This window comes from Gallus gallus, chromosome 10, assembly GCF_016699485.2.
Source record: "Gallus gallus isolate bGalGal1 chromosome 10, bGalGal1.mat.broiler.GRCg7b, whole genome shotgun sequence".
NCBI lineage: Eukaryota > Metazoa > Chordata > Aves > Galliformes > Phasianidae > Gallus > Gallus gallus.
In genome coordinates, this window is record NC_052541.1 from 18,485,667 (window position 1) to 18,509,623 (window position 23,957).

At 44.8% G+C, this 23,957-nt stretch overlaps 2 protein-coding genes and 1 non-coding gene across 5 annotated transcripts in view; 1 reads left to right on the forward strand and 2 right to left on the reverse strand.

Moving 5' to 3' along the window:
• Positions 1–445: 445 nt before the first annotated feature.
• On the reverse strand, positions 446–7,861 carry TIPIN (TIMELESS interacting protein). Of its 2 annotated transcripts, none has more exons than NM_001012690.2 (8): positions 7,738–7,861; positions 6,532–6,692; positions 5,430–5,523; positions 4,506–4,581; positions 3,697–3,819; positions 3,196–3,259; positions 1,384–1,581; positions 446–1,052 (listed from the first exon to the last, which is right to left on the reverse strand). In NM_001012690.2, the coding sequence occupies exons 2-8, from the start codon at positions 6,668–6,670 to the stop codon at positions 895–897; spliced, it is 852 nt and encodes a 283-aa protein (NP_001012708.2). In that variant the 5' UTR covers positions 6,671–6,692; positions 7,738–7,861; the 3' UTR covers positions 446–894. The 2 variants fall into 2 exon arrangements, with proteins under 2 accessions (NP_001012708.2, XP_015147581.2); XM_015292095.4 differs by having other exon boundaries at positions 7,425–7,854.
• Positions 2,315–2,450, reverse strand: LOC112533228. Its single transcript, XR_003077132.1, has one exon. It is a non-coding gene; the product is annotated as a small Cajal body-specific RNA 14 (non-coding RNA).
• Positions 7,862–10,638: 2,777 nt separating the features above from the next.
• MAP2K1 (mitogen-activated protein kinase kinase 1) overlaps positions 10,639–23,957 on the forward strand; it is a 31,409-nt gene continuing 18,090 nt past the window's right edge. The window contains exon 1 of one of the 2 annotated variants that reach the window (NM_001005830.2): positions 10,639–10,979. In NM_001005830.2, coding sequence (NP_001005830.1) covers positions 10,900–10,979 — 80 coding nt within the window. In that variant the 5' untranslated portion in view covers positions 10,639–10,899. Of the gene's footprint in view, positions 10,980–21,463; positions 21,644–23,957 lie in introns of those variants that run through there. The other variant, XM_015292096.4, reaches the window with a different exon arrangement.

A 23,957-nucleotide genomic window follows, 5' to 3' on the forward strand; every position in this document is an offset into this window, starting at 1 on the left:
CTATAGTGAGTTTTAACTCATACCTACACTCACACAAAATGAATTCAGTCACACTAATCCAGAACTTCCCTTGTGCAGCTGTGGAATTGTGCTTAACTGGCACCGTATATCACCTGCTGATATGAACTTGTTTCACCTGCTTTATGTGCTACATTAGGCCTCAGTTTGGGGTGAGCAAGTCTGCTCTATGCTACTGGATATGGCATTCTCAGGGCTCTAGCACAGCTGTCATCCTTGAAACTAGATTCATTCTACAGAGCAGAAGAATGTACTGAATTGCTGCAGCTATTGCATAAGAGGGGAAGAAAACAGTACTGTAACAGTACAGAGCTTCAAGCCAGAAAACAGGATCAGATAAAGTGAGACCAATTCAGTCAAAGCCAAAACATGATGTACTTGGCGGTGACTTGCATAAATTGGGAAGTTGAGTTTAAACAGCCTCATATTTCTGTTTGACTTTTGAAATTTAATAACTTCTGTTTCGTAAGAAAGAAATACAGGTATTTGATAAGTTAAAAAAATCCAGGATTCCCGTTTAAGTATAGCACTATTCTCTATTATATATCTTCTATTAAAGATGTGCACGCAAACTTAACCAGTTAACATCCCAGTTAAATTCAGTTTGACATCCACTGAAAGATGTCAGAGTAGGCCAGAAAACCCATTTCCTGTGTGTTCTGCTTCCCAACGTAGGGAGCAATTCACCTGCAGTTTCAAGAAAACGTTTTTTGAGCAGCTACACAGATGTAATAGTTAAGGCTTCCCTGAAACTCCTGGAGTGAGACTGGAAAGAGCCAGCAACGTTTCAATACAAACGGTAGTACTTGGGGTCCTACAAGGGCACCCCTACAGTTGGGGTCCTATTAAGAAAGTCATTCAAAGCATGAGGAATGGTCACTGCTTTTCACTGGCACACTGCAATTCTCTCTCTCTGTCTTCAGTTTCTGTAACAGCAACATTGGTCGCAGTGACTTGAGTGTCTTCTAAAGCACCAGTCAGATCCCGAGCAACTGGGATGTTCAACTCCTCTTCCGGGTAACTAGGAGAGAGCTCTGATGAAGGAAAAACAAAATGCCTTCAGTGAGAAAATGCTGTTGCTGTGTGCCTGATGACTGCAGTTTCTGTTGCCTGAATCACAACCTTCTGGAAAGCCAACTCCAGAAGCGACTAGCAAGTCAGTCTCATTTCACCAGAGACAAGCTATTACAATTCACCGTGATACCTGGGGAGAGTAGCTCTGACTTAGCTTTACAGGAATGTAGTTTAAGTTCAGGAATTAGTTTTCTACTCTCTAGAAAAGCAAGTACTAAGAAGCTTTCCCTCAGCAGCTCAGCTGTCAGAACCTCTCAGGCTACTGAGCTTACAGACACTAGAACTGCTTACCATCATGCTGGGACTGGCTGTTACACTGCATCTTCGCTTGCCGACGTTCCAAGGCTAGCTGCCTGTTCCTCTTGATTCGCTGCTGTTGCTCTTCAGTAAGAGTTGTACCCGGAAGAGAATCGAGTTCTCCTACATTCCCAGAGAAGGAATGTACCTCTTCAGTGGCCATATCCAGCCCATTGCTTTCACCTCCTCCACCTGGATAAAAAGGAATTGAGGGAGAGGGTCAGGAGGAGCAGGAAGCATCACACTGAACACAGACCTTCCACTAAATATCTATCAGAAAAGCATTTTAAAGTAATTTTTGATTATGTCCTACATTTTAAAGTTGTCTTGTTGGGAGCCAAGGATCATTTTGCAATTTTAACTTGCCATCTTCTATCTAAGCGCATGTACTTGACATTCAAAATATAAAACAAATTGGAAGAAGCCAGATGCACAAAGTTCACAATTGTAAGCTGTGCCTGAAGGTTGAAAAGACAGTAAAGTCAGGCAATTCTTACTGAAAGGCCAGACACTTTTCTTACCACTGCTTCAGGAAGCAGAAGGACTAGTTGTAGAAATCAGACAGATTGAACATAGACATCGTTTTAAATGCACTGTGCATTATTATAAAGATTTACTCATTTGCTAGAATTAACACATGCAAAAACAAAGGCAGTCTAATTCCATTAGACAAACTTCACCCACCAACAAAAGAAGCATGGCACTCTTGAAAGAGCACCTAAGGCCCATTACGTTTGTGCCTCTGCAGTACTTTAAGCCTGTGAACAGAGAAGTTAGCTGACAAAAGGCTTGGGTTTTTAATAGAATACTCTGAGCTTTTATTTCTAAACTGGAGGACAGCCGCTCGCATTTTCCAGCTGGTGACTTACCAGCCATACAGTTGCTAACGTGGTTCAAGAACATAGCAGCAGTGCATTGCAATACAGATGTATGGAACCATCGCACAGAAAATCTGATCACTCTACAGACACTGTCGGCAGGAACCATTTACTTCACTGTCTGTGGCTGCTCACGGCTGCATTCCATTTCTAGCAAATGCAGCCAACAGCAAAGACAGCCACATGTCATCAACCACCCAAAGGCATTACCCACAGGCAGGACAAGGCTTTACTGTCACACAGCTTGTCCATCAGAACAGTGAAATTAAACTAGAAAAAGGCACAGATAATTGCTTCCAGAGAGACCCATAGGGAAGGTATAAACACTTGCAATGGACGTTAGGAAAGACTACAAAAATTCTTATTCCTGCTGAAAGTTCCTTTCAAGCTATCAGGTGAACTCCACTCCTCCCCCTCTCTCATTTTCATTGAAATAAAAGGCTTGTTCATTTCTGAACTATTGGAAAGAAGAGAAAAAATACAGGCATACAGCAAGACCAGCCCATACACAGCAGTACCCGCAGGCATTTCTGACTCCTTTTAAGAAGGACTCAACATCCCAACTTCACTGTAACTGCAGTATAAACAGTATAATAAACTCTTCATAAAATACAAATTCTGAGTATGTTCACTTGGTAACCACAGGAATGGTGGATTTCAGGATTTTCTTGGGAAGAATGTTGCTAACAATGCCATTGATAAACACTTTGATAACACCCACTTTCCATTTCCTTCCTCTGTGCCATGCACTTTCAATATGTACAGGAAGCATTTTATTCTGAGTTTGGTTTTTACAGCTGTCAGTCCTACATAAGCCTGGTTTTAAAGGAGGACCACTCAGCAATAGCTTCTACAACAGGAAAATGTACCACAATCATTAACTTCTCATTACTAAAGTTTTAAGCACCGAACTGACAGCACAACATACCTTCATTAGCTGTGAAATCTTCATGTAAAATAGGAAGATCAAGTCTAATTCGTTTTAGGCAGGTCTGCAAATGAGGAAAAACTAAAGTAGTGGCGTTCCATCTATGAACAAATCTTGTCTTACATAGATATGTTTTTAATAGTATTCCCAATTCTTCTTTATGCTGTATTATTCTATCATCTAGCCACACAAAGCAACATTCTTCATAAGCCTTTGAGTCCAGGTTCAAGCACAAGTAGTTCCTGCACTTTTATGCAGATTGCTTCTGTAGAGATGCCCTGTTAAAGGAGATCCTACAAAGTATTAAAATAATTTTTAAATGTACTCTTAAATACTTGAAATAGTTTTTTAAATGAGAGGATGAAATAAATTTATTTGAATACATTATACACCTTGGCAATATGTATAACTTCAATCTTTTGCTGTGTGCTTGTTCTCCTAAGCCAACTCCTTACACTGCTAATTACTGCATGAAGGCAAACCAAGAGGAACAATACATACCTGAACTTCCTTTTTGTTTCCCAAAGACTCTACTCTGTCAATAAAATCATCAAATTGCAATTTTGGAAATAATCTATGAGCCCAGTGTTCCATATGTCGTAGAAGTGTCTTCAGATCCTCTGCCTTGAGCATAAAACAAGATATCCAGCTGTTAGAAGCTGATTAAATCAGCAGACAGCAGAGGGAAACATGATAGTAATGTTTCTGGAAACACTAAGCACCCACAGTTTGAAAACCTCTTGAAAATCGAAGTAATATGAATGCTTGGGTAATCTTCCATCCTACAATCAAGTATGTAAGTACAATTTAAATCTGGGAGACAATGAGCATTAAGAGCTCAGGAAAAGCATTTGCATACACTGTAAAACACTCGATAGGTTTCTGAGATGCCTTTAAGCAACACAGGTGCAATTCCCAACTAAAACTTCATGGGGGCACGACTGGTATTTATTTTGATGTATATTTTGTGTGTTCTGCATTCCAGATTACTTAATAAGTCCTGTAAAGGTATTCCAATTCCCCAGACCTCTTTTTGTAGGTAAAACAGGAATAGGAACAGGCATGGTAATCTAGTTTTGAAGAAGTAGTAAAAAGGTTTAAGATCAAAATGTTCATTTCATAAAGCAGCCATGCAGAATATTATTTTTTAAGCTTGCAACTACAAACCACAGCAGGATATGCCCAGATACTATCAGAAAGCTGCTGTCTAACCAGAGTTTGATACCAATCCTCCCCATACCAGACAGGCAGCGATCTGCTGATTTAAGCTAATCTTCCAGGAAGCACCCCAGAAGTTCGCTGTGTCTTACCTCATGCCCTTTACCCTTGAAATTCACGTTGTCAAACATGTGTCTTAAGGCAGGAAGGCCTCTTTCTGAAACTAACCTGTTAATGGGCAATGGTAAAATTACCTGAAATCCAGCTTTCTCCTAACAAAAACAAAGAAACAAACACACATTCCCTCTTATCACCCAAAGCAAAAGAACTCTATTCAGGACAGATAGAGAATCAGAAAACACAGGAAATAAGACTGCTGTAAGACTTGAGAGTTTCTGAAAATACACAATACGTACATTCCTAGTCCAAGCAGCTTTTTGATTTTGATTATATGGAAAGAAAACGGGACAGTCACTTCTAGTACCTATATTGGCCACGTAAAACTTGATAGATACACAACCCAAGACTTCAACAGTATTTTTAAAACATAACACATCTGAAGTTTAGATACTTTCTAATGCTCACGAGGAACTTACACCAGTTTTGATGATAAGAGCAAGGAAAATACTTAAGTCCTTTACAAACAAAGTTTATCTACTTTGGATGCAAGTCAGGTGTCAGCATTAATTACATAACACACCTTGAAGACATCACTGTACTGAGGATTTATTTTGAAGTGCACTTGAAATAAATTAAAGAAATCCACAATAGCAGGCATAAAGCAAAATAAAGAGGATACAGCTAGGAGAGTCCTGTGCAGGAATAAAATCCATTAACCAAGTTATGAGCCAGGTACTAAGACCCAAGGAAAACTCAACAAAGTTAGGACTAATAACAGCACTCTATAGGCAGGCAAGGAAAAAAAAAAAAAAAAAAGAGGTTGAGATAGAGCATGTAACAGGCACTTCAATCTCCTAAACTCTTGCTCTTCGACTTGGCTATGAGGTAACCTTAATTACCACATCACAGCCATGTACCAAGTTTATCCCAGAAAGCAACATTAAGTTCAAAAGTACCTGTTAGCATCTAGTTTAGGTATTGATCGTTTAACTGCTTTCCGTGCAGCTGAAGAAGAATCCTTTGTTTCTGACTGCTGGTTTCCATCCGGATCTAACAAAGAAAATAACATACTGTAAGCACGCAGCACAAATGGCACCAGCTGGAATTATATTACCCAACCTAGGTTCCTACCCTATCAAAAGGATAACTGTCACAGCATTCTGCTGCAATACTACTCCAAACAAATGCCTGCGTATTTCATCTAACTTCTCCCATGAGACTGACAGGGAATCAATGAAGTCTCTCAAGTACACTGAAGAATCAACTTTTCTAGCAGAGGGAAAATTTCTGTCAGGAACTTAAGACTTAGAACTTTTATATTGTATTCCTGATGAAAATAGATTGAGTAGGCACTGCTAGTTTTAAGAGTTGAAAAACTCAATAGTCATAGATTGCTATGTTTCCAAAAGCCTCCACTGAAATCTGAGAGAACCAAAACTCCAACATCCCCTCCAATAACAGAAAAAGAGGTTATGTATGGACACAATCAGTGTGCCTTTTAAAGAATCACACTTTCATTCACTTTTTGATTCGGGCTGATACGCATGCTTTTGACTGCATCAGATCAGGTACCATTATCCATCTCACCTCAGAAGCAGTAATTACTATCACACTGATTTCTTGCTTAAGACTTTGCAACTCTGAACATCAGACATCCAGGAGTTAGAACTCTCCTTCTCTTATTACATACTTTCTGCTCGCCTGTTCCACACACAGGACTGCACCAAGAACTTTTCAAATACAATTAATATAAAGTAGCTTGAGCTTTTTTTTTCCTTTATGTCTTAGCCTAAAGAAAAACACAAAACAAACTACTACCATCTCCTTGGCATGCTGGCATTCTTGTACGCATGCATGCAAACATTTTCATGGGACCTACAAAGGCAAACTTCTTGCACAAGTACAGATATGCAGGATCAAGAACAATTTAGCTGCTTTTTTAATCTCAGGTTAATTTTACATCGTAAGCACAACGCAGTGAAGTAGAACTCCAACAAAACTGATCTCACAGCATTTCATTCTATACTGAAAAATCTCCAGGGTTCACGGGGTTCTCACCTCCATTAGCTTGAGCCCATTCAGCATCACCTCTTCCTGGAGACGTAGGAGGTGGGAGAGGTGGAAATGTTTCATCTTCTGTATTCTCATAATCAGGGAGGTCAAACAAGTTGTTCTCCAGAGGATCTATCATGGCCATGGATTAACTTATTTTCCTTCTCCTGTGGGAAAGGAAGGGTGGCTGAGGGAACGGGAATGGGTCAGCATGGGAGGAGAGGAGGCCCAGGGGAGACCTCATCGCTCTCCTCAACTCCTACCAGGTGGTTGTGGTGAAGTGGGAGTTGAATTCTGCTCCCGAGTAACAGCAATAGGATGAGAGGTGATGATCTTAAGTTGCACCAGAGAAGGGTCAGATTGGATAGTGGGAAATGTGTCTTTTACAGGAGAGTAGCACTGACTGCTCAGGGAGCGGTGGGGTCACTGTGCCTGGAAGCACTCCAGAATTCCACAACAGTGGAGATGTGGTCAGGGGCCACGGTGGGGGTTGAGATTGGATTTGGGGGCCTTGGAAGTCTTTTCCAACCTTAATGAGTCTACGAAATATCAGAATCATCTAAAAAGAAGTCAAAAAAAAACCCCCAAAACCTGCCACAGAAGCAGACAAACATCGGCTATATGAGACCCGGCTCTTCCAGAGGAAGGTCTGCCAACCAGACAGCACGTTATATAAATTAAGTAGCAGATACTATGCAGAAAGATGACACAACCCTGTATTGCTGAGCCAAGTAAATTATGGGTTTCTCACACTTGGTTACCTGGGAGTGGTGGCTGTGGGCCATTGCAAGAACACACACACAACAAAAGCATTTCAGACTAAGTGCTTTTCAAGACAGCTGTTTTCCACTCGCACTTTAGCGACCTAAGTCTGCTGAGGCGCGGGTCCCCCGACTTACGGCTTATCCCTTCAACCTGCAGGCCATGCCGGAGGTCTCCTCTCAGGCTGAGGACGGCCCCGGGCTCCTCGCAGCCGCGCCCGCCCGCCAGGCTGAGGGCAAAGCTGTTTTAAGGAGAAGCTCTTCACAGGCGGATTCAGAGACAGGACGCCCGGGCAGCTCCGTCCGCACCGACCTCCGAGGGGAGCCGCGCGCCAAGGGGAGCCCGTCACGGCCACACCGCGCGGCGCGACCCCCAGAGCCGCACCCTGGGGCCACCACAGAGGCCCCGCTCCCCTCACGCCTCCAGCCCTGACGGCTCTCACCTTCCTACCGGGTTAAGGGGCTTCTCGCCTGCTTTCAGAGGACGGAGAGCTCCACGCACAGCCGGACGAAAATACCGAGCACCGCACCAACACTCCCGCCTCCTGCCCCACCGGGCGAGCACGGCGGTGCACGCAGCTCTCGCGAGATCTCTCACAGCTGAGCTGAGAGGAGCCGCCGGCCGGCTGGGGCGCATGCGCGGCAGCTGTGATACGGTTCTTTTGGCGCCAAACCCGCAGGGCGGGGCCGCAATGCTGAGGTGGTGGAGGGGCGCGGCTGCGTTGTGTGGAGTTACGTTACCTGGGGACGGTGCAGCGCTGTGCGAAACTGAGCGGCCTGCAGCTGTCCGGGCTGTGAGGAGTGCGCGGGGCAGCCGACGTGGGACGGCCGTGCGCGGGGAGTGCGGGATGGGCGCCGCCCTCAGCTGCGCCGTGTCCGTGCGCGGAGTGTCCGCCTCAGATGGTACGCGGTGACCTGCTTGAGCCGGTGCGTTAAGGGGCTGGTTTTCTCTTATGCTTCCTTGAGTTTGGCGCAGGTTAACGACTCAGGTGATTGAATTATTCCCTCTAATAGGACCAAATCAATTTCAAGCACTTAATAAACGCAATTCCTTTCAGTCAGAGTGATTTTAACCGCGTTTAAAATGTGTATTCCCAAATACGCGAGCATCTCTTGCAGTGAGGAGCACATAACGTCTGTGGGTCCGTTGGTCTGACCTGAGAAGTTTCCCCGAATGACTGGAGCACACAAAAACGAGCACACCAACACACTGCTGTACGCCAGGTGCTGTAACTGCCAACTCCATAATGTGTGTCATAATGTTAAGGGAGACCCGGGGCTGTTTGGAGGGCGTTGTGCTGAGCACAGTAATCACTTTGTGTTCAAAACGTATTTAACAACAGGAGAGTTACGTCTGCGATACATGCCAGCCTGGCAATGACACGAAAATACGTGTGATGTGTGTGTATATATCCGTAAAGTATAAAAAATGCTGCATGGATTAAAGCAGAGGATGATTTGAAGCCTCTGTAGGGAAGAACAGCGTTGTGTAACCTCTCCAAACTACTGAGCGGGTTAATCAATACCTGTGAAGAACATTTAATTAGCAGCTGTGCTGGGTGGCCGAGGTGGCTCTTTCCACTCCTGTGCCTCCAATGGGGTGAGGAGCGGTTCCAGCAGGCATTGAGGGCTGTTTCTTTTTCCCCAGGAAGTGAATAAGTGGCCACACGCTGATGGGATAATAGAGAAAATAGAATAATTTGCTTTAGTTCTAGAAAATACTTCTGGTTTCTGGTTTGGGTGATGCTGAGATATTGTTCATTTCTGTGTGCAGCAGTGTTACTGCAGCAGAAAAACTGCAGGAAACTGGCTCCTTATTTTATATGTTTGTCTCTTTGTTTCATGTTACACTTGATGTATGGGAGAGAAAATCTGCACAATGAGTGACTGGCTATTTCTATATTTGAAGGGCTTTCCTGTGTCTGCAGTAAAAGTGTTCCCAACCAATAAATCATTGGCAAAATGGGTGTGTTGGTGCCAGTGCTGCCACTGTGGTGGGAGATCAGATCTCACTGTGTTGTCTGAATTAAGATGTTAGTGATTTATACCTTGTTAACCTCATATAAATTGTAAATTATTCGGTCATCTGAAACATTAAGCCTTCCTTTTTATGCCGGGAGCAGACACAAGGCAGGGGCTGCAGGCCTGAACACCACCTGCTGTCGGTCTCTGCATGGTTCAAGGTGTGACGGTGCTGAGGAACTCGATGGCAGGAGCAGATACAGGGGAACAGGCCCTGCGGGGTCGTCAGCTGACACGTACACCCTTCAGTTTGTTTCTGTGTTCAGTCAGTGTAATGTTGCTTTGTTTCTGGGCTGTAGATCTTTAAAACATGAGTTCAGTGCTTTGTTAAAGGCAGCACGAGACCACATTAGCAGTGTGAGGAGAGAGCTGTCCCTTACTGGACGTGGGGGGATCCACGTCCATGGGCTGCAGAGCTGCGGAAATAAGGTTTGCATCTTTTCTGCTTAAAGAATGGGGAAAAAAAAAAAAAAAAATTAGGAAAAAGGTATCATTTTTGTATAATACAGACAAGGAACCTCGCTGGAAAGGTCAGCTCGTTCTGTGGAAGCAAGGCAGCGTGCTGCTTCTACCTACAGCGGAAGGGTCTTTATTCCTGTGGTACTTTGACCTCTCGTTTCTGTGGGTGTTTCTGTCTTTAAGCTCAGCACCATCACAGAGCCCCAGAGAGCCCCCAGGGGAGGCCACGCACAGCACAGCTTCACAGGGACGCCTAAAGGAAGCCAGGATGGCACAGACACGGAGCGCCCTTTGGCCGAGTCTGATCGTCCCTAAGAGCAGCAGCTGTAAGCACACAGACCACAAGAGTAAGGAAAAAGAATAGCTGGCGTTTCATTTCTGTACTCGTTTGGCTATTTACAAATCACCTTTTTTTAACTATAATCTCCCTTTTTCCATTTTTGCTTCAAAGATTTACTTTGGAAAAAAAAAGAGCGGCCGTTCCCCACACCTGAGGTGAAGGCTGTAATTCTAAGTCTAGCAGTAGGGGTACATTAATGACTGTGACAGAAATGAGGGACGTGCTTTAAAGCGTCGTTGAACACTGGCATTCTCCGTGGAGGACACTGCACCGCTGGGAGAATTCTCACTGCCAGCCCCCAGCCTTTCACCGGGCCTCGGAACGTGCGAAGCGGGGCTCGTGCCCGCCGTGCTGCGCTGTTTGAAAGCTCAGCGCCCAAAGCGGGCGGCACGCAGCTGAGGGCAGCGCGCTGAGGGCACGGTACCGGCCCGGCTTCACCGCCCTCAGTGCGCCCGCGCCCGCTGGCCGCGCCTGCGCGCCGTTAGGGCCGGGCGGTGTACGCAGGCGCAGTTCCGGGGAAGGGCACATTTTGAGCCCGGGCAGTTTTTCTCCGCTGGGAGCTGTCGGTGCGGAGCTCGGTGTCGCTCCGCCGGGCAGGCCGGGTCGACGGCCGCGCTGTGCCGGAGCGGCAGCGTCGCGGGCTCGGCTCCTTCTCGGGGAGGCGGCCGCGCGCTGCTCCGGCGCTGAGGGGCGGCCCCGAAGTTTGCTTCGCGTCGGGAAGTCCGTCGGACCTGGCCGAAGTGGGGCCGCGGCCGCTCCGTCCGTCACGCTCTGCGCTGGCCGGGGGGCAACATGCCCAAGAAGAAGCCAGGGCCGATCCAGCTCAACCCCGCTCCGGATGGCTCCGCCGTCAACGGGACCAGCTCTGCCGAGTGAGTGGAGCCCGGGGGCGGCGGGGTGCTCGCTGAGGGGCCGGGTGCGGCCGCCCCGCCCGGGGCTCGAACCGGGGGCGCTGAGGGGCTGCGGCGCCGCTCCTTCCCTGCGGCTCCGCCGCCCGGAGCGGCCCATCCCGGCTCCAGCAGCGTGCCGGTGACTGCGGGCCGTGCCGTGCCGTGCCGTGCCCCCTCGGGCTGAGCTGCCGCGGGGCTCCTCGGCGGGCAGCGGGCGGCGTCGGGGCGGAGAGCAGCGCCGGGCGGGTGCGTGAGGTGAGCGGGAGGGGAGAACTCCGCGCCTGTGTCCGTAATGGGGTCTATTACGTTCTTAGGTTATATAATTACACAACGAGGGCCAAATTCTACGCTTCTAACAGTGTATTTCATAGGTGTGTGCAGGAGAAGTGGTATCAGGAGTCACAGATCTGTAGGGAAAGCGTGGGTTTCTTTTTCCTTCCTTGACTTTGAGCTAAACCAGCGCTAATCTGAGTAAATCTTTCAGTAATTAGCACGTAGCGCTGGGTATGTCCGGGGTTGATGGGGGAAAATGCCTTTGAGCTCTCCTGGATGTACTGTAGGTAAGCGTTGTGTGCTGTGAGAAGGGATGCAGGGTCTGAGCGACCCACCGGTGTGCTTTGTGCAGGGGAGGAGGGCAGCCAATGCGAGTTGTTCATTTGCTCGAAGGGCTGGTGGGTCTGGGTTGTCGCGGGGCTTTGGTTCTGCAGTCGGTGTCAGCACCGTACAGTATTTGTTACCAAAGGAGTTTTCATGAGGTTGGTAGATCTGCATTCTCCCCTTAGTTTTTTAAGCAGAGATGATGGACTTCCTGGTAACGGAGGTGTGAGCTGTGGGTGCGTGTGGAAGAACGGATTCCTTCCCCTGTATGGTTAGCTCCTTGGATACCCAGGCTGTGCTCTGATGTGCTTATGTGCTGCTGTCAGGGAACACGGTGCAGAATTGCAGCAAGATGTGCACGTCTCAGGCTGAAAGCGTTCCACGTGTGCTGCTGTTGTTGCCACATTTTCAGGCAGGCTCAGATCTCACTTAACCACCTGAGCATCACAGGGTGCACTCAGCATCTTGAGGCTCTTGTGGCACTTCTAGCAAAGTCTTTTAATGGTGAGCTGAAGGATGAGCTCTTCAAAAAGTCTCCTGTGGCAGGGATTCACAACTGCATCCAAGAAATACATCTGAAATATTACACAGGTTTTCTTCTGCCTCAACAGGCAAAGATCTTATTTTCATATTGATCTGTATAGCACCTTCTAGGTGACTTTCTTCAAGGCAGTTGTGGATAAGTCAATTTCATTTTCAGAGATCTCTTTTGTATATTGTTTTTTGATGCAGTAAATATGATAAACCTATCACTTTCTTGTTTTGCTACCAGAAGTTAATCAGCAGACATACTATATGAAGTACTGTGGTTCTTAAGTATTTCCTCATACAGTAAATGTTATCATATTTAATTATGTTTACTGTCTGATATTGTTGGAAACTTGAGGAGACTCATGGAGTACTGGGCTGTGTTTACACTGATGGGCTGTCCTGCAGCACTTTCTGTTCTCTGTGTTAATTCATTTGGTATATGCATCTCCTGAGCCTCTGCTCTTTGTTATGCATTAGACCTGTACCTGGCACTTGCATAGTTTGGAGTTGTATCAAGTATTTTTAACAGACAGCTCAATGAAAAAGCAGCGCTGGTAACCTGTCATCTCATACACAGCCAGAATTAGTTTATCTCATCCTGCAGATATTACATCCTCACTGTGAAAGACTTTAATTTAGGAATAATTGCTTCAGAATTTGGAAATGGCTTTGGAATAAAGTAGGAAAAGTTCTGTTTTTTTTTTTTTATTTTTACTTTTTAAGTCTGTAAGATGATTGATTATCTGCTCAGTAATTTTTCCCCTGTTCAGCAGCTAAAATAAACAGTAGAGGTGTTTGAGTACCACACAGATGCTTTGTTCTTGACTGAATGGAATTTTGGCCCTGAGTCTCCAGCCACTCATCTGCTTCCAGAATACACAAACCTGTCGCTTTGGCGCAAGTGATCTTGGCTGCTTCTCTGTTCTTCTCCAGGGCACAGAACCTCTTGAGGAGGATGAAAAAAAAGCTCAAATTATTTAGTGAAGTAAAGTGAAGACTGAGAGGTGAGATGGCTGTTCTCTGTAAATGAGTGAAGGAAGTTTTTTGGGCCTGAAGACAACGTTGGTACAAAACCAAATGGATATAGGTTGGCCCTCAGTAATCTTATGTTAAACACCAGAAACTTGCTAGCTGCCAGCCTGAAGGTTCTGCAGCATATTCTGAAGAGATTATGGGAGGTCGTGTACCCTTGTTGGCTTTAAAATACCAAAGCTTGGTTTTTCTAGGATTGGATGCATATGGTGCTTCTGCTTCCTGACAGAAAGGAAGTGGAAACGGCAGAAATAAGAGGAGGAGATGGTGACTCAGGGTGCCCTGCTTCCCATGCCTCCTGTCTGTGTCCTCATCCTTGTTTGGCATTGGGAATTCATTGACTGGAGTGAGAAAAAGCTTACAGCGTGAGGTGTGTTTGAAGTATGTGCTGGGGCTGGATTCTAACTCACGTGAATGTGTTTTAAACCCTAAGTATTATAAAGGAGAATGGAAGTGCCTGTGATGTAAATATGCATATACTGAATATTTTCTTCAATTCCACAATGTATTTCTTTGACAGCAGGTTTTGTATTTGTAGCTTGTGATATGTAGTTATTACTTTAATAAATTGTACAGGGTATTTTGATTCTCTCTGGTGCCTTCCAAATCCCCTGGCTGCCCTCCTGTGCACCGGAGAGAACTCACTATGAGATCCTTCTATGCCAGGAGCTTCGCTTCTGCTTTGACACTTCCTGCCGAGGCGCAGTTATGCAGAGCTGGACCTGCACTGCTGTCCTGGTGCCTTGTTGCTTGGGATCGTCAGGATGAAGGCAAGTGCCACTGGCCAGCTGCTGGCTCTTCGTTATTTTCTGATACTTTTGGAGCTGTGCAGGCATGCTTGTGTGGAGATTTTGCAGAGAAAATGGGAGAAAGATGAAAGAAAATTGAATGTAATGATAGGGATACTTCTCTTTTGGCCGACGTTGGGATGGCTCACTTCTGTAGCAGCTAAAAGAAACCAAGTGTCTGCTTTCTCTTCCTCTCAAACTTCTTTTTCCTGTCCCTTGGAATATCTGACAGCTGTTACCAGTTGCTAAAAATTCCTCAATTTATTTAAAACTGTGTTTTTTACTGATTGAAAGTTGGGCTGTGGAATGAGTTTGTCTTCCACTGGTCTCAGGGTTTTGCATTAAAATTCCCATGGCCACAAGTGCTTATATATTTATGTGAAAACTGATTAAATCCATACTTTGAGATATAAGTAGTGTTTAATGATCACCCATGTAGAATGTTTTGGCATATATCTTAGACTATTATCAAATGTTCATTTGAAAAAGTGAAGGATAGTCCATATATTTTTTTGCCAATGAACAGGAAAATCCAACAAGCCACAATATGTGACGAAGCCTTATAATTTTTTTTTTTCAGCTCCTTTGTCTGTAGTGGAAGTGATTAATGCTGCACTTAAGATGTGTGTTAGTGTTTGTCACTGCTTACAGTCTTTAATTTCGGACGAGACACTTTGTGATTGCTCTGCCTGCCCGTCGCTTACATTCAGGTCTGTCTGCCTATTGCCATAGCTACTCTGAAGCCGTGCTGTTTCCCTTTGCTGAGTAAATAAAGCTGACTACTGTCTCTGGTAATATAATTGGAACTTTCCAGAAATGCCTGGAACTTGGATTTAATAGACAAAATTTTTTTTTTAATTTAATGTCACTGCCTTTCTGTTGTATAAGCATTTGTATTGAGAAGGTAATTGCAATTGAAATACCATTTTTCCCTCTCAGTCTGTTTAAAGAATTCCAAACACACAACTTGTGTATCCTGCTGTCAACTGATTTCTCCCCAGTCCAGCCTAAGCTTTGATTCCTGCTCTAGAGGAATAGCGTGGTGCTCATCTCAGGTGTGACATGGTGAGTTATCTTATGAGGTAGAATAGCAGAGTAAGATATTCCTGTCAACCTGCATTAAAAACAGTACGGAAGAACACTTCTATTTTAACTAGAAAAGAACATGAAAGGAAAGGTAGAACATGGAGTTTACATCTTCCTTCAAGGTGCTGTAAGGAGGCAGCTCTTTGAGAAGAATGCAAGCAAATGCTGCCTGCAGGTTTGTATCACCTTAGGAACTGTATTTTTTCACAGGGTGTGACTTAAGAGAAAGTCCAAAGATGTTGCAGGGTAACTTCTTGGAAATTGGTGACCAGCAAAATCCAGTTGTAAGGGAGCACTTAAATTCTTAACACATTAGCTTTTTCTTGTTGCTTGTTCTCTTTCAGTTCGTTAAGGAAGGCTCTGACTTAGCTGGCATGACCTAGGAGTACAGCTGCCTCTGTTTGATAGTCAAAGAATAATCTGGCAATTATGCGAGAGTGGTTTGAACTTCACTTTATGTTGAGATTTTCTGAAGTTGTTTACTGTGCATTTTGCAACATTCGTGTTTGTCAGTATCCCGCTCAAGGGAGCTTCAATTTGGGCTTTGAATGAGTTGGTTGGGGTGGCAGTTGGTTTTTTATTTCTTTGGTCTTCAGGCTTGCACTGAAACCTGGAGGGATGTGAGGTGAGCAGCAGTCAGGGGCTGTGGGCAGCAGGCCTTGCTCTGAGAGTTTCTCCTGCACAGAGTAAAGCTTTTTGCTCTCTTTCCTTGGGTATCAGTTTAGATGAAGTGAAAGGAAGATCTTTGCTTGTTTGTTCATTGCAATGCTTGCTGTGTCACTTCTGCTTGTTGGCTTTGTATTTATTTCTGTATAGATTATTATTATTTTAAAAGCACAGTCTGCCAAGAGGCAGCCCCTGTATGGAATTCCTTTGACTTCGGGGCATTTTCACATGTGTGCTGGAGGTGAGATCTGAATGAGCTGGCAGGATTGCAGTTATGTTAAATGTATACACAGAATTACTGCAGAGCTGTAAACACTTAAGAGGGAAAAAAATCTTCCTTTCTTCCTACTGCCTGCTAATGAAGAACTAGCCAACCTTACAAACACGTGTGGTATGAGAACACATTTTAGGCATAATGTTATAAATGCTGGATGCTTCTAAGAAAAGTGTTTTGTTGTTTGCTAAATTCTCCACGTTCAGGTTAAAACATACGTAATGACTTTCTTAATCTGCTTCAGTCTGACGTTGTCCTTCGTTGAATTAGAAATAATATTTTAATAATTAAGAAGCTAATAGAGCACATGACATGTCACAATAAAGCAGAGTAAAAGCTTGAGTGTCTTACCTCTTTACGTTTTACATTTATAGATGTACATGCTGAGAACTTAGCTAAGTAAGCACACACAGCTAATACACAAGTAATAACTGCCACAAGTGGCAAATTGACCTGTGCTGTTCTTAATTGTGAACTAGAAGCTGTCTGGCAGGTGTGGATGTAGGAAAGGTTTCTAGGACAGTTAGCACTGATGTAAGAGTGTAGAGTCATGTTGTGCACTTAGACTGCAGTGTTATTACCCTAATGGAAACTTACTGTCATTCCTCATGGCTTTGTCATTGTTCACAAAGCCTCAATCAGTTTAGGAGCACCAAATAAACTGTGCATTAAAAATTAATGTTGCTGTATTTTGCTGAGATATGAGGTAAGGAATGTCCCAGCTGCTGGTTTGGATCCTGACTTCTTTTTTCTGCCCACACCAGTTCTGCAGATAGAATTACAAAGGTGGGATTTCACAATGGGACACGTGCAGGATCCTGCTGCTCCAGAGCCTCCGTCCTCCTCTTGCTCTGCCTGTGTGTTCCTGGTGCTTTCTTTGGCCCATCTCTTCCAGTGAGCCATCCATCTGTGTTGAACTGAGAGTTTTCCCCACTGAAGGATCTCAGATAGGTTTGGCAGCTGAGAATAGGTGATGTTTTGCAGTGAAGTTTTAAATGCCTGTGTTCTGGGTGGCTCAGGAATGAATGGCTGGGGCAGGGTGGGGCAGAGCCCTGGTTGTTGTAGGGTTACATGGCAGCGCCTGGGAGGGACACGGAGATACACTGAAATCCAACAGTTGCAACAATTTCTGATCAGTACATCTTTTAATTGAATAGTCTTAGATCTTCCTCTCCAGAGGACCAGATTACTTCTGAGACCTTTCAGTGTTACCTAATAGTTGAAAATGACCCTTTTTTATTAAAAAATAAGCTGGAAAGGATCTAGGCAAAGCTCCCATGCACTTAAATTATTTGTTTGGCCTGACAGCAGGGCTACTGTTGTTAGTCTGGGCAAAGGATCTTTGCTGAAGCATTGTCTGGAGGAATTAAAAAGCCTTGAGAATTGTAGGGAATTTTCTTGAGGCAGGAAGTTCATCAGGCAGCTGTTGGAGTCGGTATCGAGTGAGCATTGTAACGTGCACGGGAGGGATGTTCTGAAATGAACAGAAGAAGGAATTGTCTATTGGATGGTCTTCACATTCCAAACATTCTCATACAAAAGCTCCCCCCATGCTCTTCCCTGTGTTACCCTCTGTACAGCTCCTGGCAGCTGTATTTGTTCTCTGTCATTGCCCTGTGGGTGGGCTGTGGTTGGAAGGTTCCTGGATCCCACTGTCAGAGCACCAACATGGCTGTGTCCAAGGGAGCAGTGTTAGCTGGCAGCATCAGTTTGTAGCATGCTGAATTCTGGGGGAGGCTTTTCTTTCTTCCTAAGAGTTTTCTTTGGAAGGAAGAGGTGGAACTTTTGTTCTGAAGGCTTACTGATACATTGTTAGAAATGAGCAATCAGGTGATTTCTGGTTGATACACGTTCTGTATTGTTCACTCAGGCGGTCTCTATTATGCTTAGGAAAGCTGCCTGCCAGCCAGCACTGCAGGAATTGAGCAACTGGGGAAGACAGACTCACTGCTGGGAATCCCTTTGCAAACATCTGGTGAGAAGCCGTCCTTAACCTGACTCAGTCCGAGCAACAGAAGAGTGCATTGCAGCAGGGCTTTTCCTGCTGACAGCTGAGGACGTGGGTTCCTGCTGGCACACAGCAGGAGGAAGTGCACGGGGCATCTGTTACTGCATGTTACACGCGAGGGCACGAGCAGGCTGCTCCACACTGCTCCCTGTGTGTGACCCCTTGCACAGATGAACACCTTCCTAAGTATCTACCTGAAGGCTTTTGAAACAAAGCTTCCTGGCAGCTTGTCTCCTTTTCTTTGTTGTTGTTTTTATGACTCTTAGCTCTTCTAGAACTTTTTCTGGTGTGGTGGGAAGATGAGTCAGTGGCTGTAATGCAGGAATCTGATGCACAGGATGCATAGTCTAGGAGGCAAATAACTGCTTTTTTGTATAGGGGTGTGTGTATATGGATAGTTCTGTATGTATTGTTACAGTCTGTACATATAAAATCAAAATGATTTGCCTTAGTAAATGGTAATATTGGTAGTACTTTGTCTTAAATAATCTCTTTTGAATTTGGGGGAAGATCTAAATGTTCTGTTCAGTTTTCTCTGAATCCCAGCTGCAGCTTTCCTTATGTTTTTATCTGCATATTCAGGCACTCCTCTTTCCCCATCCCTGATGCTCAGTTGCAGCTTTTGGCAGCATTCCTGCTCCCCTGCTCTGCCCCCGAGGCTTGGAGTTTTGATCTTGGCGATGGTGCATTGTAAGCAGATACTGTAACTTCATCTCTTTGTTACTGTAGTGTCTCTCTAAAGCTGTGTCCTTACCCATCAGGGAGTTGTGAGGGTACTGTAGCCGTTGCTATTGCCCTGCCTAGCCCTTGGTTTTATTAAATTCTACTCAAGGGTTTGGAGACTTAATTAAAGTCAATGCATGTGTGTAGGCTGGTGATTAGAACTTTATAAGATCTGTTTATCCTCTGTTGTTTTGAATCCCCAGCAAACTTGTGTCCATAAGGAAGCACAGATAGCCCCATGGCTGTGCCAGCCGGTGGTGTCTGGGAATAGCAGTGATGGGTGCACAGCTGTGTGTGGCAGGAAGGTGCAGAACTTGGTGATGCAGTTCTTGGGTTTTTTTTTTTTTTTTAATTGAGGTTGCAGAGTTAATTGCTACAAACTTCAGTTGCAACACTACAGCAGGTCCTGAGAAAGCTATTGACTGAGCAGGGTACTGGTTGTAAAGCTCAGCCACAGCATCAAATATGGAAAGGGGGCTGGAGCCCTGCTGGCCGCAGCTGCTGCTGCCCAGGGCAGAGGCCTGTAACCCAGGTGGTGCCTGAGAACGACTGCCAAAGACTCTGGGAGCAAAGGGAAGCTGATGTCTGTCCCTTTGTGTCACTACTCACATCTGTGGCTTTGTCTCTTGGGGTGAGCTCAGCCTTCAGATCAGATGTGTTATCTGACACTTCTGCTCGTATGGAAAAAAGCAGTCTGAGAAGTTCCGTGGCACACGGGTTGGGCTTGAGCAAAACAGGAATGCCTACCTCGTGGCTCAGCCTGCGGGGAATCTCAACTTGTGCCAGCTGTTGGAGACCTGAAGTCACACTGCATTTTCTTTAGAACACACACCTTTTGGCTTCAGATAAATGAGAAGATTTATTTTAAGTAGAATTAGGCTGGCAGGAAGCTTTTCAGACAGGAAAATTTTGGTTAGTTTCACATACCTTTTACTAAGAAATAGATGTGATTTGGAATAATCTGCTTTTTCTCAAAATCTGTGTCCTGAAAACAGAGTGGTGTGTTGAGGTGCTAATTTTAATGCTAGTAAAGAGCACTTATATTGGACAATCATATGTCCCACCTAAAGGTAGTGATTCTTTATGAAGGACCTCTAACATGCAATATTGAAAATGAGTGGGAGTTGGGAAACTGTTTTTCCCATGTTGCTCGCACAGTGAGGTCAGATCTTTGTGGTGTTTTATGTGCATGTTTCCTGAGGCTGCCCTGGAGTCAGCCCCAAAGCAGAGGCACCTGTCCTGTAAGCTGTGGGCTGCTCAGATCACATTTTCCATCTGATCTGTTCTTTGTTAAAGGCAAAGTTAAATTGGGTTTGTTTTTTTTCCAAAAAGCCTTATTGCCCAGGTTTGGCAGCGCCATGCAGAACAGTAGTCTGTCTTCTCAGTGCTGCAGAATGCCTTCATGGTCTTCCTATTTTGTTTCAGCTGCCTGGTTGAGGTGCTTCATGGAAATAATGTAGTGAACTGCCTACTTTCTCCTTTAGATTGACAGCTGAGTAGGCTTGGGGAAAGTGTTACTGTCACTGTTCTGGAAAACAGCCCCTAAGCTGTGTCCTCATCTGACAGCAGAGCTGCAAGTGAATGTACTTCTTAGTGCTTTCTCTCTTGCTAATTGTTCAGCTTGCAAAACCCATAGCGATAGCTTTGATCAGCTATGTGACAAATTACTCTTAAAGATGGCATCGGATTTCTACTTCCTCTTCCAGTTTTCTTCTTTTCTGAAGTAGACTTTGGGCTTGAGTGTGGTGTTAATGCAGACTTCAGTGTTAATTTAGGCTTTGCTAAAGTGAGTTTAAAGAAAATCTCAAGGATGTGGAGTGCTGTTAGTGTGAACTAAGAGTAAGGAGCTCTATTCTCTTATTGCAGCATTACACAGCAGAAGGCTGTGGCAGTATTTCTCTTCCCTTTCTCAGTTCAGAGAGCAACAGTGCTCTCAGATGTCTAATGCATCTCCTTCAGAAGTGCTTGCTTCAGTGCTGCGGTGGCTGCCCCTAAGAGTGTGAACTGAAGGCTCCTCTTGCCTTCTGCCCATCGTGGTGCACAGAGGGAGCATGCTTTGCAGAATCTGTTGCTCCTCTTCACCAGTGAGTGTGAAAATCAGAGCAAGGAAAGAGTTGCTCAGCAGTATCCCCTGACTCACTGGTATGTGACATCCTTTAGGCAGGGGCAGAGGTGGAACTTCTCCCTGAACATCAGTGGCTGGTTGCTGCTTGACTGGAGAGTGTCTTCTGTGTGTTTGATGGGGAAACGCTCTGTAGTTAAGTTCTGTTGTGCATAGTAGCACTTCAAAGGTTACAGAAGTACTGCATGACTGTTAATGTTCTTAGAGAGTGAAAAAGCAGAAGCAGAGTTGACTGAATGGGGAGGATCTGACCTGATGGAGTGCAGGCAGAGGTGATTCCACCTCCAGAACACCTTTGACTTTGTGCTGCCTTTGTAAGAGGAAAACAACCCCAAACATCTATTGAATGTGAAGTTGAAGTTTTGGTTGCTTTTGATTTATTTTCTTCATCTAGATGAGAAATCTTGGAATAATTGCCCCTGGACTTCAGTAGTTAAGAGAATGCTTTATAAAGTGGTATTGTCAGCTGGCTGTACAGCATCTTCACCCATTCCTCCCCACTGATTAAGGAGGCGTTTACTGAACGCATCCTGTGGAACTGCACTGTGTCTTTAACAAACAGGGAGCACAGCACTGACCTCCCTGCTGCTTCATTCAGATGGTCACATTACAAAAGCTGGATTCTTTCCCTGGTGCACTGTGTTAGTGTGTGCTTGGCTTTGGAGCTGATAGCAATAAATTGGATGATAACCTGTTGCTTTGGAGTAGAGCTTGGAACAGGGAAGCACTGAGGTGGTTTTGATGATTTCCTGCTTTGATGGAGCCCTGGCAAAGACATAGCTTTGTGACAGTGAAAAAACAGCTCCAAGACTGCAGAAGGTAATGGTGATGAATTTTAATAGGAATCTGTCTTTTTGAGTAAGTTCTGTGTAAGATTGAGTACCTCCTAGTGCTGCTTCTGGAGGCGGCCATTGGCACGCCTGCGTTCTGCTGCTTTTAGAACTTCCATAGTGTCTTTGTGGGGTCCTTCTGTAGCACTGAACTGTGTATTCCATCTTCTGTATTTGCTGTTTGGGTTTAATTTGTAAAACTTGGAGTGCAGGGATGTACCTATTATCTACACATCTGTCCCTGTATGTTCTTTGCACTTCAACGTTGTTCTGCCTTCGTGCTGTGATGGTGCAGATAATGGTCCCAGTTACTGGTTGGGAGCAGGATTGCTGCAGAAGCCAGAGTTCAAATCTGCAGCTTCCTGACTCTTGTTGCCCTTGAATGCTGGAGCTAGATTAGTACCAGCTATTTTAATGCTACAAATACTCTTATTTAATAAATGCTTCAAGCAAGTGGACAGAATGAGAGAGGGTTAAAAAGAAAGAGTAACAAAGGGCAGGACAGAAAGTAACTACAAAGATAACTGTAAATGTTATGGTTGGTTACAATCTGGGCAGTAATTTGGACAATGTCTTTCTTGTGTGAATTTCTTTGAAAGTTTTTGGATTCACTTACTTCACAGTTAAAGAATTGGTTCTGAAAAATACAAGTGAGACCTGAGAAACTTAACTGCTGTTACTGCACATCACTGCAGGTAATGGAGGCCTTGCCATTCCAGCTTGGAGCACGCTGCTGGCTTGCTCTGTGATACTGACAGGAGTTCTGAGGCTTTGCTTTTCCCCTCTGGAGAAGTGGTTCTGGTCTCAGATGGGAGCAGAGATCTGATTTGCCTTCATGTTTCTTTTGCTACCGTGGCCGTGTTCTAGATAAGTAGAGAAACCTGACGTGTTTGTTTGAACAAGAGCACCAGCTATGACTTATACAGTCAGGCAAGGAAATGCCTCTCCCTAAGTGCAGAGTTTGAGATTGAAACAACCAATGTTTAAAAAAAAAAAGAATCGAATCTAATGCATACCTGTGTAAAACTAACACAGATGAGATGAATGCTGTCTTAGCAAGTTGTTGTCTTTCATGCGAAAGCATCGGCCTGACTGAGTGTTTGTTCCCTCACACTGGCACGTTGTCTGCTCCAGGCCACGTGCACAGGCATCTTGGTGTTGTCTCCAGGCGCAGAAAGGCTCTTCTGCTTCAGAGCAAAAACTCAATAGCTGTTTTCTCCCATCAGAGCGAGGAAAGCTATGTTGAGTTCTGTTCCCTTGGCTCTGGTTCCTCCATTGTTCCAAGTGAGCAGCCCTGCCTTAAGCAGTCTGTAGAAAGACAGCGAGTTCAGCGTTCCTCCTCAGAATTTGTGCATGAATGTAGGGATGGCTTCTTGCCAGGGCAGATTAGAAGAGGTTGGTTTTTTTTCAAAGGAAGCTGAAGTTCCCTGATAAGGTCAATTGGAGGCTGCGGTGCGTTGGTCTCAGTGGGTGACCTGGAAATAAAGCATCCGGTGATATATCTGCTTCATTTTATGTGTTAGTAATCAGGGTTCAAAAATGTTTCTTAATGGGTCATCTTTCAAGTCAATCTGATGTACAGACTTGTGATGCTCTTACGAGCCGTGCTTATCTGCAGAGGGAAGCTCTTTGGGATGCTCTAGGATAGTTGTGTGTTTGCCTTCCAGTTTGGTGCTGCTGGTATGAAGCACTGGATGAGGCCAGAAATGAGGTAGCATTTCCTTTTTGTAGGATAGCTCAGAAATGGAACACATGCACCATAAAGTTACTTTTATTTCTGTGGTGTAATTTCAGTAGAAAAAGCTTATCAGTTTACTATATAAGACTGTTCTGGTTTTAAGCAGCATTTCCCAAGTGCATTCATCCCGGGCAAATATTTCTGTGGAACTAGTTCTGTATTTTCTCTTATTAGCATGCAAATAGACATTACTTTCTCATCACAGTTTGCAAATCCTATGCCTGGACTGACTAAATACAAAAAGAAGTGACTGAACAGAGCTCACCTTTCTATCAGGGGTCTCATTCTGTCTCCTACTTAGTTCAGCTCTTCTAAGTGCTATCACTTCCTCTGTTAGCTTTGATTGCATCTTGTCTAACATGCTTAAGCTGATACTCTAAGTAAGAGTGTGGCATTGCTTAAACTTTGAGTGATCATTTGGCAGGGAAGAGTCGTGAATGCTTGTGGGCTTTATATTATTTACATTGCCTGTACCTGGGGGTGAACTCGCATCAAGTTTGCTATCCTGTCTGGGGGTGCAGGCTTCCTAATTCAGAAGTTGAGGGTTTCACCCTGGGACTCTGTT